At 39.3% G+C, this 16,579-nt stretch overlaps 2 protein-coding genes across 2 annotated transcripts; both read left to right on the top strand.

Annotated features, from left to right (window-relative positions):
- The first annotated feature begins 6,077 nt into the window (after nucleotides 1-6,077).
- On the top strand, nucleotides 6,078-6,928 carry gnrh2 (gonadotropin-releasing hormone 2). Its single transcript, XM_070902036.1, has 3 exons — nucleotides 6,078-6,212; nucleotides 6,343-6,426; nucleotides 6,890-6,928. Exons 1-3 carry the CDS (start codon nucleotides 6,078-6,080, stop codon nucleotides 6,926-6,928), a joined length of 258 nt encoding a protein of 85 aa, XP_070758137.1.
- Nucleotides 6,929-7,704: 776 nt separating this feature from the next.
- Nucleotides 7,705-14,494, top strand: zmat1 (zinc finger matrin-type 1). Its single transcript, XM_070902941.1, has 7 exons — nucleotides 7,705-7,843; nucleotides 10,399-10,505; nucleotides 10,612-10,695; nucleotides 11,112-11,247; nucleotides 11,393-11,686; nucleotides 12,266-12,356; nucleotides 12,922-14,494. The coding sequence occupies exons 1-7, from the start codon at nucleotides 7,705-7,707 to the stop codon at nucleotides 13,910-13,912; spliced, it is 1,842 nt and encodes a 613-aa protein (XP_070759042.1). The 3' UTR covers nucleotides 13,913-14,494.
- The last annotated feature ends 2,085 nt before the right edge of the window (nucleotides 14,495-16,579 follow it).

The following is a 16,579-nucleotide window of genomic DNA, read 5'->3' on the forward strand; positions in this document are numbered from 1 at the left end:
ATATATATATATATGAATATAAATCTAATGCTTTGGAGGATCATGTAAAAAACAATCCGGAGTCATGGTAATGATATTTGGAGGGTTTTTTTGTTTTGTTTTGTTTTTTACTCTTTAGGGTCAGAGACTTAAAACATTTTTGGCTTTGCTAGAGTCACACTGTAGCAGCATGTGTGGTAGCAGAACCCTGAACATTTATATACAAAACCAGTTTTTCACTCCTAGACATGCAAACAGTACACATACACACACACACGCAAGCAGAGCCATTTTTCTTCAGACAGACTTAGTTGCATCTATCGAGCCACTTACAATTTCTCCCATTTAAGTTTCAGGGGTTCAAAGGTCACTCACGATTAGAGATCAGAATCTCTGTGATGTAGCTCATAGACTCAGGTTGACACACACACACACACACACACACACACACACACAAACATACACACTAAATACTAGGAGCCATTTATTTTTTTGAGCATCTGTGTGTGTGTGTGTGTGTGTGTGTGTGTGTGTGTGTGAGTGTGTGTGTGTGTGAGTGTGTGTGTGAGTGTGTGTGTGAGTGAGTGTGTGTGTGTGTGTGTGTTTGTTTGAACTGGAGCAGTTAGGCTGGCAGAGAAGACGCAGTGTGTTTTCACATCATCTGCCGAGTGCCAAAAGTCCTTCACTCACTTGGTTATGCAGCTCTGGAGTCTGAGACACTCTACCTGCCATGTTTAGACATTCAGTACAAGAACACTAATTTACTGTCGAAGCTTCTGTAGCCAACACATTCCTGGACTTTGAAAGGAAATTGGGAATGTAGAAAATAAATATAGACTAACATTTCAGGAAAAGGAGAATTGGTCAAGCTTTGATGTAAAATCTCTAAATTGATTTCTATTTTATTTTTAAGGTCTGTTACAGTATCAGCAGCAATGTTGATCATGCTGACAAGCCAAATCACATTCGACGTAATCACAAGTAACACCATTATTGCATCATAGATATCCACAATTGTTATATACCCAGCATATTTCTTTTCTTGTTTACAGACACATGTCAGTATTTCTTGTAGATTGTATTGAGCATTTCTTTTCTTTATGGGTTTCCTTTGAGTCGGCCTGAATTAATATTAACTGTCATTTCTTCTTTCTTTTTTTTATAGCAGGCTCACATCACTACGCTGTACTGTCACTATTTTAAAGAATGATCCCCTTTTATTTCCCACCACGGTGAACACTGATTGATGTCGAAGAATGTTTCTTTTTATTCGAATGCTGTTGCTAACATATTCCTCAAAGACGGATACGATGTTACTTTAATATTGGAGGTGTGCCATGTTTGCTAGGATTTTTTTTAATGGCTGTGCTGTGAGGACACTCAGACTTGAACTAAAGTGTGTTTTTTTTCTTTTTTTAGATGAGGTCACAATTGAGGCCACGCCCTTTATGATTGTAATGAAATATGAGTAATGTCAGTTAACTGCAGGACTTCAGGTCAGTCCTGATCTCAACTCTGTCAGCTCAGGAAATGAGTGATGCCAGGATTGTTTAAATTTACAAATTGATCAAATTCAGCTGGAGTTCACCTCCACAGCTGACTTATGTTCAGATGATTTTAACGCCCACCAGATACCAAGCCTCACCCGGATTTTAACAGATTTTAATGTCATGCTATTAGAAATTCTTTTTTAAAATTTAGATTTTAACTGAAAACAGCCCCATACTTGTACATAATTTACATCACTCTAATGCATTACACTAACACTCCATATGTAATTACTTTCATTAAAAGAAGGAGCACAATCAAATTTAATTTATTGATAGTAGACATCATTAAAAGTACATGCTGAATTTTCAGGAAGGGTGATTGTGTCAATGTTGATTGTTTGAACACTCATGCACTATTTGCACCAAAAGCTAAGTCCTTAAAAACACAGAACCAAATGAGAGGTAAGGTCAGAATGATGATATGGCCTTGATATTGGAGTACGGGAACTAATATTTGAACCCTTGATAAGCTCTTTCAGGTCTCGAAGCCTCCTGTAAGGCCCCTGCAGGGACTTAAAGTAGCAGATATTTTAAATTGACCAGTCACTGAAATTGTTGGCATTGTTTGTGCATCGTCATTGTCATTTCAGGTCTTCTTTTGTTCCAAAGCATCACAAGTGCCCGCACTATTAGTTAGGTGCCATTATGTTCTTCATTTTACTTTGTCACTTATTGGGTCTTTAATTGAGGAGGGGATGCTTTTTGTTTGCCTATTCTGTCTGTGCTTAAATGACATGGGTTTATTGTGTGTGTTTGGATCATGCGATCTTTTGTCTCACTGCAAATTTGACAGCGAAACATGACACTGTGCCAACCCATGAGACCCACTATTTTGCTATTACAGTAAATGTAAAAGTGCCTCACTGGTATTTCCCCCCCCCAAAAAAACGGAATTTTCATAACTTTACATACAATATATGGTGGAACTGTTGTCATCCTAAAGGCTATCCTTTTCCAACTCGCATGTTTTCCCTCAAACGTCACCTGCAGACCGATGACAAACCTCTTTGTATGACGAAGTGATGGGGCCAAAACCAGGACTGGGTCAGTCATCCTTCCTTTCACATTCCCTCTAGCCCGCACATACGTAGAGTCCTTGATTGTGCAGATCAAACTAACATTGAGGTCACTTTTTAATTCAATTCCATCTTGATTTAACGGCTTCATTTCATTCCATATCACTTCAATGTGGGATCCATGACAAGTAATCAATTATGGATACCCGAATGTTCAACAGAAATTCCTAAATTTTTCCCACAACAAATACAATTGTGTCTTTTATTGCATTATCACTAAGAGGAACCAGTTGTCCCTGTTTCACATCCCTTTATTCATGGAGCTTTGGCCCAGTGGAGCGTTTTGAACGCCCCACAGGATTAAAATAAGTCTCCATTTCTGGAGCATCAGATTGGAGGAAGACTAGAGTCCAACTCTGCTCTTCTTCTCTCCACCTTTTTATATGTCCTTTATGTCTCCTATCCAACTCCACTCACTGCTGTCCCCTTATCGCTTCCTTTCCCTCTTTCACTTTGTCCTTGGACCATTTTTTCCCTGGGGGTCACAGCCCACTCCCTTTTGTACATAATGTAAGGTTATTTATATTTCATTCCTGTCTACTGCCTTGCTTATTTTATTTCCTTCTTCCCGCTTCTTTATTTTATTTTTTTTATTTTTAAAAGATGTATATTGAACTGTATCGGGACCATTTTGAAATGTTTTGGCCATTTTTAATTTGGTAGAATTGTCTTAAGCAAATCCTGTTTTTTAATTTGCCTATGTTTGTTTCTAGTGTTTTGTTATTCAACATTTGAATATATGTATATATAATTATATATATGATAAAATTATATATAATTATATAATGCCAAATGGCCTTTCTAAACAAGATACTGTTCAAACCTAATAAAGTGCTTGAGATTTTATCATTTGTCCGTATTTATTATGTCTTTAAAGGTAATGTTGAACACAGAAGAGCTTTTACATCACATGTCAGACAACTCAGATACATTCACACATTGTTTTTGCTCATTTCAAGTCGGGGCAGCCTGATGCTCATTACAGCTCACTTCTCAATGAAGACTAATGGTACAGTGGTGCAAAATAATTGCCAATCGTTCATGTACCTTATAGATCAGGCAGTCCTCCTGAGTGTTGCTCATGAAGGATTTTCAGTCAGTGTTTAACCCTTCACCCCCATCAAATATTAATGTTCTTTTTGCACCAATGAATAATTCATTGGGGGAATCGGTTAGGGTTACTGTTAAAATGTATTGTAGACAGTAATGCCTGAAATACATTTTAGTACGAATATTCCGTTTACATTAAGGTAGTATTGCTGTTGAATGAACCTCAGCCAGTTGTATGATGTCTTCTGTGGCTCTGGAGGATGTTTGGAAAAATAACCCTGGTGACATCATCAGGCTTATTTACCTCAGCTTGGGCTTTAGATTTAAATTCTTTTACACAAAGTCTGTGTTTACAAGGTGAAGAAATTGACAGAATTGAGCATTTAGGAGCCAGGGAGGTTTATGGAAAAGACTGCATCAAGTTGCATTAAGGGAAATGAAGGGTCCAGTGATTCTGGAGCTTGATTCATACCAGAAACTCAAAGTTTGAATATCTCTGCATCTGGTGCTTCAAGTTTGACCACTTTTTAAAAAAAAATCTGTCTCTTGTGAGTCCTTAAACTTTATGAAACTGCAGTGATAAATCGGAGTGATCGAGGAGTAGGAAAAACTTTGATCTGCTGGTTTCTTTCATGCATTAACTCAGCTAAAAAACATTTTTTGAATGAGCTTGACAGTAAAAGGTTATACATACACTATAATAGTGTATTAATGCTGTCAAAACTCAGGACAAAATAAAATGGTCAGACCTGAGCTGCACTATCAACACGATTTGCATATAAACATTAATAAGATAACAATATAACAATATACCCCCCCCCCCCCATCAGTATACAGTATGTTAAATTTGTTCATTCACAGATTTCTGAGAAGGGGAGGATGTGGTGTCACATTGACAGGTGAGTCTGGAAACAGGGATCATGTCTCATCAGTCACACATCTTGGAGTCATCTTGCTTCAACCAATCCCGTGCTCCAAACAGTCCTGTGTCACAACCCTCAAGCTGGCAGATGAACTGAGTCACTTCCTGTGTAAGAACTGGTTCTGAAAAGCAAATACCTTTCCTCCTGTAATTGAGACGGATGTCATCAGGAAGCCACAGTGTTTGTTCCCCTTGTCATCAGATGACCCTGTGTTTCCCCTGACTGAGGGGTCATCCGGGTTAGAGGGAGGACGTGACGGGTCAGTGTGGTCAAATCAGGTCATTAAAGAGAGGAAATGGGAACTTTTACCTTCTGACAAGGACCCACTGTTGTTTGATCTGAGAAATACAGTTAAATACTATTATTAGTCAAAGATAATTGTCGGCAGACTATAGAAGCCAGAAACTATAGGAGCCATTGACACATTTAAGATACAATATGAAGCTTCTCCAAAACTCTACTTCCACTCTATAGAATATATGCAGTGAGGAGCACTTTTCAGACGTTTTCCATTTTTAAGATGTTTTCTTAAGTCTGTGTGCTGCAGTGTACTTGAAAAAGTATTAATGAATGATACTGTTTGTCATTAATCTGTCAATTGAATGACTTAAATCTGTTATTCAGCCAGAGGGACAGTATTTGGAAATGGATATGGGTGATGCTGATGATCATCCCAGGGGTGTCAGTGCTGTTTGCAGGTGATAATTGGAATTGGCCATGTCTTCTGGACCTCTTGTCCCCCAGGGACTGTTCATTTCACCACTGGGAACAAAGGGGACCAAAGGGGTCAGTGATGGGTGGGGCAATTAGGGAATGATAATGGAGATGTGCGTTGGGAGGGGAGCCTTTTAGACTGGTATATATATTGAGGAGGAGGAGAATCTCTACAGTAATTTACTTGTGAAACTGTGAGATATCGCTCTGCAGGGCAAGCAGAGTGAGCTTCTGGCGGGACCCTGAAGTACACCTGTAGTGATAAAGTTGTGAGTCTTGAGACTAAGGTAAGGACATTTACTTACACTTCTACATAGCTTTACTGTACTGTTTAAAATATGCATTGTTAATATTAGAACAAATATCAGTGAATGTTGGCTTTAAAAGAATGTTATTATTATTATTATGGTATAATTATATTTTACATGTTTACTGCAGTCAAATGAGAAAAAAAAAAGATTATTCAGCAAAATGACGGTAAAATAATTCAGGCCAAATATTAAAACCCATAGCATTATTGTGTCTTAGCCTGAGTGTCTTGATATTAGAATTGTGGTGACAACCACCTCTACTCTATATACAGTATGGTCCAGTCTGTTGAGTTTTTATTGCAGGAAAAGCTACATCAAGGAGGCCTTTTCAAATGTATTTTTTAAACTTTCTGCTACACAAAAACTGTTCCAAATTTCAACTGATGGGAAGTAGAATTTACATCAATTTATAGTGTATAGTACTTATAGTCAGAGCTAATTGAGAGTCCATCTTTGCCTTTAGGTGAGAATATCATGTGTGTCTCTCGGCTGATTTTGCTGCTTGGGCTGCTTCTATGTGTGGGGGCTCAGCTGTCCAACGCCCAGCACTGGTCCCATGGTTGGTACCCCGGAGGCAAGAGGGAGCTGGACTCTTTTGGCACGTCAGAGGTCGGGATCAGTGTTTGTGTTTGCCAGTGTGTGCATAGTTTTCTCATTCACTGAGCATTTCCTGTTGAGAATGAAGGTATTATTTACCTCTTTACTCTTGTCTCATGCTCCAAATCTCTCTGTTTCTCAGATTTCAGAGGAGATTAAGCTGTGTGAGGCAGGAGAATGCAGCTACTTGAGACCCCAGAGGAGGAATATTCTGAGAAACATTCTTGTAAGTGAACTAAAGGCACCCGATCCAGTGCTGTATGGATGCTGGTTGTATAAACCCAGACATGAAAGGCATCTGAGATGCCTAATGTCCCACTGTAATCAAAGGGATTTATTAACCAGTTATGGTAATGAAGTCATTAGCTGATCAATAGTTAATGCCTTATTTAGAAAATACAAATCTGATTAACACACCAGTGGTGTTAATATGACCATTGTAACTCAGCTATTATATTAGTATACACATTTGCAACAAGGTAATCTAATCACATCATCTACTCTACAGGGAATCTCTGGCGAAAGTACCATGTTTGTCTTTTTATCTTTACAAGAATGTGTTTGCTCACAAACACATGCACAGATGCCACCCTATTGACATTATGCCAAACATTGAACTATAGCTGCACATTAAGTGTACTGAGTATAGTGTGTCTGATTCTCGTGTTATACTGTGTCACTCTTCACAGTTGGATGCCTTAGCCAGAGAGCTCCAGAAGAGAAAGTGACAGCTTTCCACCCTACATTACTTTTCTACTGAGTGACCTTCTTATTCAGTGTTCTCATCTTGACGTGAAACAACTTTATGTTGATCCATGATCTTGCCTATTTGTTATATTTGTCTGTAAATTTGTTTTCCAGCATTACATGGATTTTCCCTGTGGCAAACAAATGTTGAAGTTATCATGTCCTGTAATAAAGTATCTATTTTGATATGAATGTTTTTTTTCATTTTTGGTTGTCTATGGCTTGTAGTGTGAACCTTAGATGTTGTAGAAATAGCAAAAAATAAAATTCATGACGGCTGAATTCCATTTAGCTGTTTCGGTTTCAGGGTCCTGGCATTGTGCATGCTGGCTCCCTGTCATGGCTTACTGGGATGCTTGAATAGAACAAATAAAAACCCATAGATAAAAACTCAAATAAAATACACCGGAAATTGTAAGAAAAAAGATGTTTTTGTTTTTTTTTAGTTTTAATTTAATTTAATTTAATTTATTTGTCTTTTATCTAATATATATTTTGATATTTTTTCAATTCGATTTTTCATGGGGAGACCACAGTTCAACAACAAAGTTTTAAAATTGTAAAATTCTAAACATTTACAAAACTTTCAACACTGTATTCACTAGTTTGAAAATATGAAGGTTTGAGGTACATCACATGAAATCAAAACTATTTGAAATACATAGAGTAGCCCAATAAATTTATGGAATCTCCGTCAAAGCAAACGCCATTAGTACTAGGACGTTACTGCGCATGCACCAAACAACTAGGGAAAAAGATGGACGACAGAAATGTCTGTACTCCGCTGCTTGCGGAGTCAGACGCTCAAAATAACACTACTAGTACCCCTAACGCGGCTTCTCTCACAGATGCTGACAAAGTAATAAACACTAAAATAGATAGTACCCAGGTTGAAGGTGAGTTTTGTCTAGAACGTGAAAATTCAGCCGTATGGCGTCCTGGCGTTACCTGCCGAGCCACCGTTAGCTGTTTAGCTAACTGGCTAGCCAGCTCAACAATCGAATGAGCTAGCTCCTTAGATAAATACGCTAATGTCAACTGTGTAACTTTAGGAGTGGCTCAATGTTTTATACCGGTCCGTGCGTACATGACTCGTAACAGGTAATCGCCCACCAAAACGCCCTGTAATTCTTAGACCAGCCTGATCGTGAAGCCATACAAAGTTAAGTGGTTGCTCGATTTCCCAGGTCCGGAAGTGGTTGGCCAGTTGCTAACGTTAATTGTCTTGCCAGCGACTGTTTGCAAACTCAATCCCTGACCCAAACAGCCTATTGGCCGTTTAAATTAGCCACACACCAGTGGTTAAGGTGAGCTGGTTGGGAAGCTAACATGTTCTTTTAGTAGCGGAGGCTGCCAAATAATACCATTTTGTTGGTGACATTATTTTATCCTCTCTCTGGCAATATTTGACAGCTTCGTCAACACTTAGTGAATCAGTCAATGCAGTTTACTGCAACAAAGCAAAACACTTGGCAAACCTGTACAATCTAAATATGTAGCTAGTATTCTCTGAAGGATCTGAGACCTCACCAGCTAAAGTGTCATTCAGTCTGACCTAAAAAAAAATGTGCCATCTGTCCCTCGCTCATCAGTAGAATACAAAAAGACAAGGGTGTGAGCAGAAAATATTTTCTCCTATTCAAACATTGTACACATACTTTGAGATACAGTACCTACAATCTCTGTTCTCTTGTTAACTGCTACTGTGATTATCATTTGGTAAGTACAATATTTGCAATGTATCAGCAGACATGGGTATTTCGGGCAGTATCTATCAAAGTGTGTATATATTGTTTTACCCATGGCAGTCCTTAGAACAATTGAGCTGTAGGTATTATTTTACATAGATACAGAGGGAAATGCTGTATTTTAGTTACTAATTGTCTTATTGCATTACCTTGGAGTTAAGTAAGTTGGTGGGTGATATTCTGCCAGTACACTATGTACACTATCAGTATTGAGACACAAGACATTTTGAAAGTATCCTATAGTCCTTAATTCCAATGCCTTATTTTTCTTAACCTCAGTTTTGCACTTGATGGTCATTTTCGGTATTGATTAATATAGCAGTTATTTTTTTATAACTTGGTCAATGATTTATCAGTGACAATTGATCCACATAATATTGAATTAACAATATTTTTTTAAGTTATTGAAAACCAATATTTTTTTGTCGACTGTCTAATTGATTAATCAATCAATCTTTCAGCTCTAGTCACACATTTTCAGTCTCAGTCACCACCAGCCATAAAAGCATATTCATCAGTCATGTCCTATGATTAGCTCAATACAGTATACCGAATCAAACCACACAACAAACCATGTCATTTTTCAATTTTCAACATGTATTAATTATTGGCTGTGAGCATGTAAACATTGATTTTCACAATAATACCTGAGTTCCTATTTATTGACGTCATTTTAATAGAATCTCTACAAATGAAACTCACACTTCACAGTTTGGGCACATAACCAAATCCTAGCCCCCACAGCTGAACTATTATGAATAATGCTCATCCACAGTGTGGTTGTAAGGTGTTTTGAATTTTTGAGTGCTTAATAATCGTGTTTCAAATGAAAATGAGCAGATCATGATATACTTAATTGATGCCATAAGGACAAACTGGCTGACCCCTTACTGCAATCAAAGGTTGCATGAATGCAGAAGTGCAGGGAAAATGAATATGTAGCTGACATCGAACAAGCAGAATGAACGCAGTCAAGCATGAAACCACGATTTTCTCACATGGTAGCAGTGTATGTTAAAAGTGTTTACTGTAGAGATATTTCCACATAGTACTGTAAGAGGTTAGTGTTGAGTGGGAATAGTCCAAGTAGCAATTCTTACTGCAATTTAGGGATTTTGTGAAATGTAATGATGGAAGGAACCTCCTATTTTACTGCTGTCCCAAAGAATCCTTTTGATAAATGATATATAATGTTATATAATGGATAAAGTCTTGCTTTAAATACAGTTGAAGGGGGTGGGTGCATCTTGAATAAGTGGAATTCAGTAGAATTTATAAATGTCCTCAAAGACGGCCTACACCTGTTCTCGGCACTTACTGTATATTTAAAAAAATAAAATAAAATAAAAGTTTACAGGAAGTTGTTACAGTAAGTGTTAAAGGAAAAACTATTTTTATCGTCTTGTGCTGTGCAGACTACAAAAACGGAATGTGTAGTGTAGCTCTTGCACAGAGCTGTAGTTATGTATTATCGATTATAGGTTTGTATTTTACATATAGCCAACATAAAAAAGTTTTAACTTTTTTTTCTGTGAGAAAATGTAAGTTGCTTTGGACAAAAGTATCTCCCAAATGAACGTAATATACTAATCAGTATATTAATATATACTAATAGCCTGTTATTTGTTTATTATGCTTAAATAGTCTTCCACTGGATTCACTGTTGCTTAATTGTAACGGTGACAGTATATTCTGCCACACAGGAGACAAGAGTGAAGAGGAGCTACTGAAGGGTCTCCTCACTGACGACTACTGCCATGTGTGTGAGGCTGTGCTGCTCTTTGAATCTCAGCGGCTGTCCCACTATGAGGTGTGTGCTACTTTCCAAGGACTAGTCATGGAACTGTGGTGCAGTTTTATTTACCTCACAAGGTCGGATCCTTTATAATTATGTCTACCGTGTCCCCCTGCTGCAGGGCAAGAAACATGCTCAGAAGCTGAGGGTGTACCTGCAGGCCAAGAGAGCTGAGAAGATGAACAAAGAGTTCACAGGACCCCAGGTTAGCGCTCATTCAGAGATTTTTCTCTTTACACATTTAGGTGCAATCTTAATCTGTAACGTTGAACAACGAGTGTAACGAGGAATGAACATAAACCATAATGCTACAAGCATCTAACAGTAAGGCGTCTAAGGGCCATAGCTTTAGTGCCCTAATGTCCTTCTCAATAGAATATGATCACGTAGGGGGAGGTGTTAGAGTGAGGTCCCAAACGCTAGTGCCAACATGAACATTTTGAACTTAATACAAACAACCATAACTCGCAGTGGAGAGTATATTAAAAAGATGTGGTAGAACTTGAGATTACCTAAGACATCTTCCTTATTTTCTTACTTATTCACTGATCAGTTTCCGTACTATGTCTGGGATCAAATATCTGTCTCTTGACAAGCCTGTCTTGTTCCTGTTTTTTGCAGCAGACCATGACTACTGATAAGGACCATTTCTGTGAGCTGTGTAACATGGTCTTTAGTTCCCACGTGGTGGCAAGATCACACTATGAAGGCAAAGTCCATACAAAAAATCTTCGTAAACAAGGTCTTCAGCCCCCAGGCAAGTGTGGGTTGTGTAATGGAAAAGAATTATAGTGAGAAACAGTGAACTGTGTTGACAGTATGACTCAACTATCTGCTCAGGTTCTGCTTGAGTTCAGAAGGTCAAACGCAAATTAACTTAAATCAATCATTTCTTGTTGCAGGTATAGACAGGTACACAGAGGTGCGCACTTTACCAAGTGTGACTCTGGATTCTGCTAATGCTGACCAGAAATCAGCTCCAGAGGGTGGTACTGAGCCCCTTCTGGACCCAACGGCCACCACAACTACCCCCAGCACAGAGGTTGATCTGAAGGACCCTGACAAGTACTGTGCCCTGTGTGCTGCCTCCTTCAACAATCCCCAAATGGCTTTGCAGCACTACAATGGACGTAAACACCAGAGGAATCAGGCCAGACAGGACCTGCTCAAAGAGCTTGGTGACGACGTGCAACAAGGTAACACAGGTCCTGCCTCTCAGCACAGCAGTATAATACAAAGGGCATCGCACCCCCCAAGAATTATAGTAAAATTGCACAGTTGCACATTGCGATATTGAGTGTATTTTAAGAGGCAATATTGATGCGAAGAAAAATATTTCTTGAGGCACATTTGTCCTCTGTTAGACATAATCTATCTGCCAGTGTCAAGTCTATCTAAGATGCAAGGTGACAAATACAATCAGTAGAAGCTGGCAACAGCATGAAAGCCCAGTACTAACAATGAAGAAAATAAAAAAAATAACAATTTGAGATAGGTAGGAGATTAGCAAGTAGGTGTAACACAAAATGTTAACTTCAGGTCTCATGCAACGTTTTCTTGATTTTCACTTTCAGTTGTAGGCTGTATGACGTCTCTTTGTAGAGACGGCCTGGAAACCCCCAAATACAAAAGTGATATTTAACAAATACTATTATTTTGACGTGAGTTTGAAACTGACTAGAATTAGAAGAAAGCAAAGGGAGCTTTATATCTGAGTGCTTAAAAGCCATTATTTTCCCTCCTTTCCAATCTCACCCACTTCCTGTTGTCTACAGCCAACTCCCTGATGTGTCAAATGTGTAGTGTGCAATTTAACTCTGTGGAGATGTACCAGGCCCACATGCAGGGAAACAAACACCTGATTAGGTAAGAATTTTCTGACAAGTACACCACTGTCATTGTGTCATAATTTATACTGCATTTAAATTTAATCTCTGCTACACTGAGTATTATCACCTAACCTCTGCAGCTCTGTGCAGCTTTTAGCTCATGTTTTGGTTTTCAGCTCACGCATTAATTGTGTCCCATGGCCGTCTTATGTACCTCCTTTACATAAATACATGTAGTGTGCACAACCAACCCCAGCAGGATATGGGACAAGAAAAGTATAAGAAGGAAAACTCACTGAATATTGCAAGATTCATGTGATGATGAATGTTTGATGATGAAGACCTTGAAGGTCAAAAGGTATTTAGTATGTGAACTACCTCTGCTTTTATCATACAACCCCGTTGGTTGGTCATGTTGCTCTGTGTGTGCTGGATGCAAGTAGGGAGTGTTTGACATGTTAAGTTAACCTTGATAAGCTGATGGTATTACAAAACCATCTTTTGTTTTTCTGCTCTCGTGGTAAAAAGAATGTCAATTTGACATCAACATTTATTACTCAATTGAATAGCAACGTAATTCCTGTTTCCATGTTCTTGACCAGGGAGAAGAAGGTCACTGACCTGTGCAAATCCCAACAAAAAGTGTACAGCACATTTGCAGATGAACTGTCGGATTACATTCAGGTTCAGAAGGCTCGTGGAATCACCCCCAAGGCCAATCAAGTGCTCCCTCCAGGTGACACACAAAATGAGGGTGATGAAGATGAAGAAGAGGAAGTATTAAGCAAGGGGGATATCGTAGAACTGAACAAACCTATGCCAAGCTTCCCTCCCATCTCTAACCCTCCTCATCACTCCCGCCTTGGTTGTTACAACCCAGTTGAAGGGTGGCGTCCTCCATTTCAGGGCCCTCCTCGGCCATGCCATGGCTGGGATTATAACTGCCCTCCTCCAGTCCTCCCAGGCTCAGACTCTCCACTGTTCCCTGGTCGTCCCATAAAGAGAAGGAGGCGCAGAAAGCAGTCGAGCTCCTCCTCGTATATTACCTCATCGTCTTACTCCTCCTCGTATTCGTCCTCCTATAGCAGCAGCACAAGTGACAGTGATGACAGTGAATACGGGCGCAGAGAAAAGAGGAGGATTGGAAGATCAAGGAGGGAGAGAGACAGGAGGGCGAGAGATGAGGACTCAGACAAGGAGGAGAAGAGGAGGAAGCGACGGAGGAGGGAAAGAGATAATGAGTCGGGGGACAGGAGAAGAGGGGACTCTGGAGAGTCAGAGGAAGAGCAAAGGCAAAAGAAGCGAAAAAATCATGGCAAGCGGAGGAGACGAGAAAAGAAATCCCGGGAAGAGGACTGTGAGGCGGAAAGAGGGGAAAGGGTGATGGACAATTTAATTCCAGAGGACATGATAGACAATAGAAAAGAGACTGAAGTGCATATTCAGGCTGAAATGAATGTCGAGCAGGGGGACGGTGGACAGGATGAGCCAGCCAGACCCAAATACAGGAAAGACAAGAAGAAAACGAAAGAGAAAGTAGACACCAGGACAGAGGAGGAGAAGCTGTGGGACGACTCCATCCTGGGCTGTTAAACTCAAAAGACCCAGTTTAACTCTCTTGTCTTTTGAGCTGCTGACATGTAGGCAAAACGTGAAGTCATCAAGAACATGACATTGAAAATCTCAAGAACTGTGTATATTAAAGTAATCTTTATAGCCTTAACAAAGCAGTTTTCACTATCTGCTCTGACTGCCCAAAAGTGTTCTCCATAGGTGTGCTAGCTGGCTAGCCATGTTTGGTCATTTTGTGTTTTTAAGGACTGAATGAAGTCCTCTTATTTGGGAGTGTTTGGAGGGGTTTCTCATACGTATCCACAACTATAATAGCTTTATTTTTCACTACGACACTTAATGATGTCTTTGATTGAATTCATTCGCACATTGTTATTAATTGTTGGGTGTACTATTGAAGACCTCTTATTTTACTTGCCTATCATTTGAAATGATCAAGAAATCCTCTTGACCTCTGCGCACGTCAATAAGTTAAATTATGTTTGATTATGCATCTGTGCTTCTGGCAAGGATTTGATAGACTGTGATCCCTTTAGCAGCCTGTGGTTGGCGCTGTTGAGCTTCATTCAGAGCATCAGTAAAGCAAATAAAATCCCACAAATGGTAGAAGCTCAGTCATTTCATTTCTTTTGAAGTTCTGTGTGCTTTCACTCAGAGGCTCATAGGCTGAAAGAAGAGGTTCACGCATGTCGACTATAATGGAACAATGAAAATATATCGAATTCTGAGCCTGCACACTGCAGCACATAAAAACAAAAAAACAGAAGAGCGCTGAGAGATTTCCTCCGTCTACTGTGCATTGTCTGCATGTGCATGTGTTATGGATGTATTTGCACATCCAAACAACACAAAGTGTTTGGGGTCAGACAGGTGCAAGTTCAAAGGGGGACAGCACTTTACAAACTTCATGTTCAGACTTCATATTCAGATGCAGTCTGTGATGAACTGAACAAAGGCAGTTCATGGTCCGTAAAGGAGACTGAAAAGAGGCAAAGTAAAGTTGTTGCAATTAAATCCAATTTCCAACCATCCTCTTGACCACTCAAAACATCATAGTTGTTTTAAATAGGTCCTTAAGATTCTAAAATAGTGTAACATAGTCTCATTATAACTAGTCTAAATACTCAACGAACCTCTGTTGATCTTTTTGGCGCATCGTACCTGTTCCTACCTCCTGCCACACCTACTCTACTCACACAGCTCTGAGTTCTATTTTCTTTGAATATCAACTAGGTGCCTTGTGGACCAAAGCAAAACATTATCAGCTAGTGAAATGCAAATTTCTAGCGTAGGCAGCTTTATGAGTTAGAACAGTGGGCTAGTTTGGCTTTGTTAAAAAACTACTTTTCTCGAAAAAGGGATTTATGTTTGCAGGACTAACACAACAGTCTAATATTTACGGAACTCCTCTTTATGCAGGCGTCATTAAAAACCTGCCAAAACATGCTCAAACTGACCTGAAGATTAAATATCCATGAAAGACTGACTAGACTGAAGAGTGAAAATGACTACTGTAGATTTCCTGGAACAGGAGAACACAGCATTCAAGCCAAAGTAGTGTAATCAAAAAATGCAAGAAACAGCTTGCCAGTGTGTTGAATAATAGTTAAAAAGACTTAGATGTCAGCTTGATTACTGTTCAAGGTACCAGTGTTGATAGTAAAGTAAAATGTGACTGAAAGAAGTGACAGAACAGTCGATACTGTCTGCTCTAGAAGTCCTGTAGAGGCTGTAAGATGAAAAGCTTCTGAATGAGGTCTCAACAATAGTACTTGTTTAAAGCACTCCTAATGAGAACCAAACAAACTCCTGAACCTCCTAAAATACTAAACAAAATTGGCAGAGGAGTAGAAAAATGAAATGAGCGGCAGCTTTTGACTTAAAGCGTCGGAGCAGAGAGACCAACAAAGGCTTGACAGCTCAGCGATGTGTAAAGAGCAGCTCTGAAGCCCCCCGAGATCTCCTGTTTTCAAAGAATCCTGTGGTCTCGCTCCCTGTCTCGCTCGAGTCTTCGACCCCCGTAGAGCTATGGGGTGCCCACATCCTCTCACTTTAAGACCCCCACCAGACTGTTCTACACCCTAACCTTTAACGCACACACAAAACAATCCACAAACACCACTCGGATGACTTAAGCGCTCATCAGTTTTATCAAGGAAGTTCTGGGGATAATCAGACATTTGAACTGTCAGTCCTCATTTTAGCATGGCAGCCACAAAATATAACGCCCAATCATTGGGACATATTACTTTTGATGTGGTGTAAAGTACTTAATATTAGGTTTTTAAGTAAGATATCAACTACAAGGAAATCTCAAGTGCCTCCTTGACACTTTCCAATGCATTGTACCTCCGTAAGTCATTGCAAAATTACTCAGAGTGTCTGTGGGTATGATTTTGGGTTGACGAATAGACTGCGGTGTATCTTATCAGCCTTAGTGTTCGGAATATCCACTTAGTGCTACAAACCAAAACTATTCATTGTGAATTATAGTACCAAAACGAATCGATTAGTCGATTATTATAATATTATTATAATATCAACAACAATTTTGATATTCGGTTAACTGTTCGGTTAACTAAGTCATTCCTCAAGCAAACATGTCAAACGTTCATTAGTTCCAGCTTTGGAAATGTAAAGGTTGTGCTGTGTTTTATATCCGCATACCTGAAGTACCTTTGGGTAGCA

Source organism: Enoplosus armatus, chromosome 3 (assembly GCF_043641665.1).
Source record: "Enoplosus armatus isolate fEnoArm2 chromosome 3, fEnoArm2.hap1, whole genome shotgun sequence".
Classification (NCBI taxonomy): domain Eukaryota; kingdom Metazoa; phylum Chordata; class Actinopteri; order Centrarchiformes; family Enoplosidae; genus Enoplosus; species Enoplosus armatus.

What these genes read in the sequence shown, in the direction of transcription:
- gnrh2 (XM_070902036.1), top strand. Translation starts at nt 6,078, where the DNA reads ATGTGTGTCTCTCGGCTGATTTTGCTGCTTGGGCTGCTTCTATGTGTG. An exon ending in ACTCTTTTGGCACGTCAGAG is followed by an intron (nt 6,213 to 6,342) that starts GTCGGGATCAGT and finishes TCTGTTTCTCAG; the next exon opens with ATTTCAGAGGAGATTAAGCT. An exon ending in ATATTCTGAGAAACATTCTT is followed by an intron (nt 6,427 to 6,889) that starts GTAAGTGAACTA and finishes CACTCTTCACAG; the next exon opens with TTGGATGCCTTAGCCAGAGA.
- zmat1 (XM_070902941.1), top strand. Translation starts at nt 7,705, where the DNA reads ATGGACGACAGAAATGTCTGTACTCCGCTGCTTGCGGAGTCAGACGCT. An exon ending in AAGAGTTCACAGGACCCCAG is followed by an intron (nt 10,696 to 11,111) that starts GTTAGCGCTCAT and finishes TGTTTTTTGCAG; the next exon opens with CAGACCATGACTACTGATAA. An exon ending in ACAAGGTCTTCAGCCCCCAG is followed by an intron (nt 11,248 to 11,392) that starts GCAAGTGTGGGT and finishes TTCTTGTTGCAG; the next exon opens with GTATAGACAGGTACACAGAG.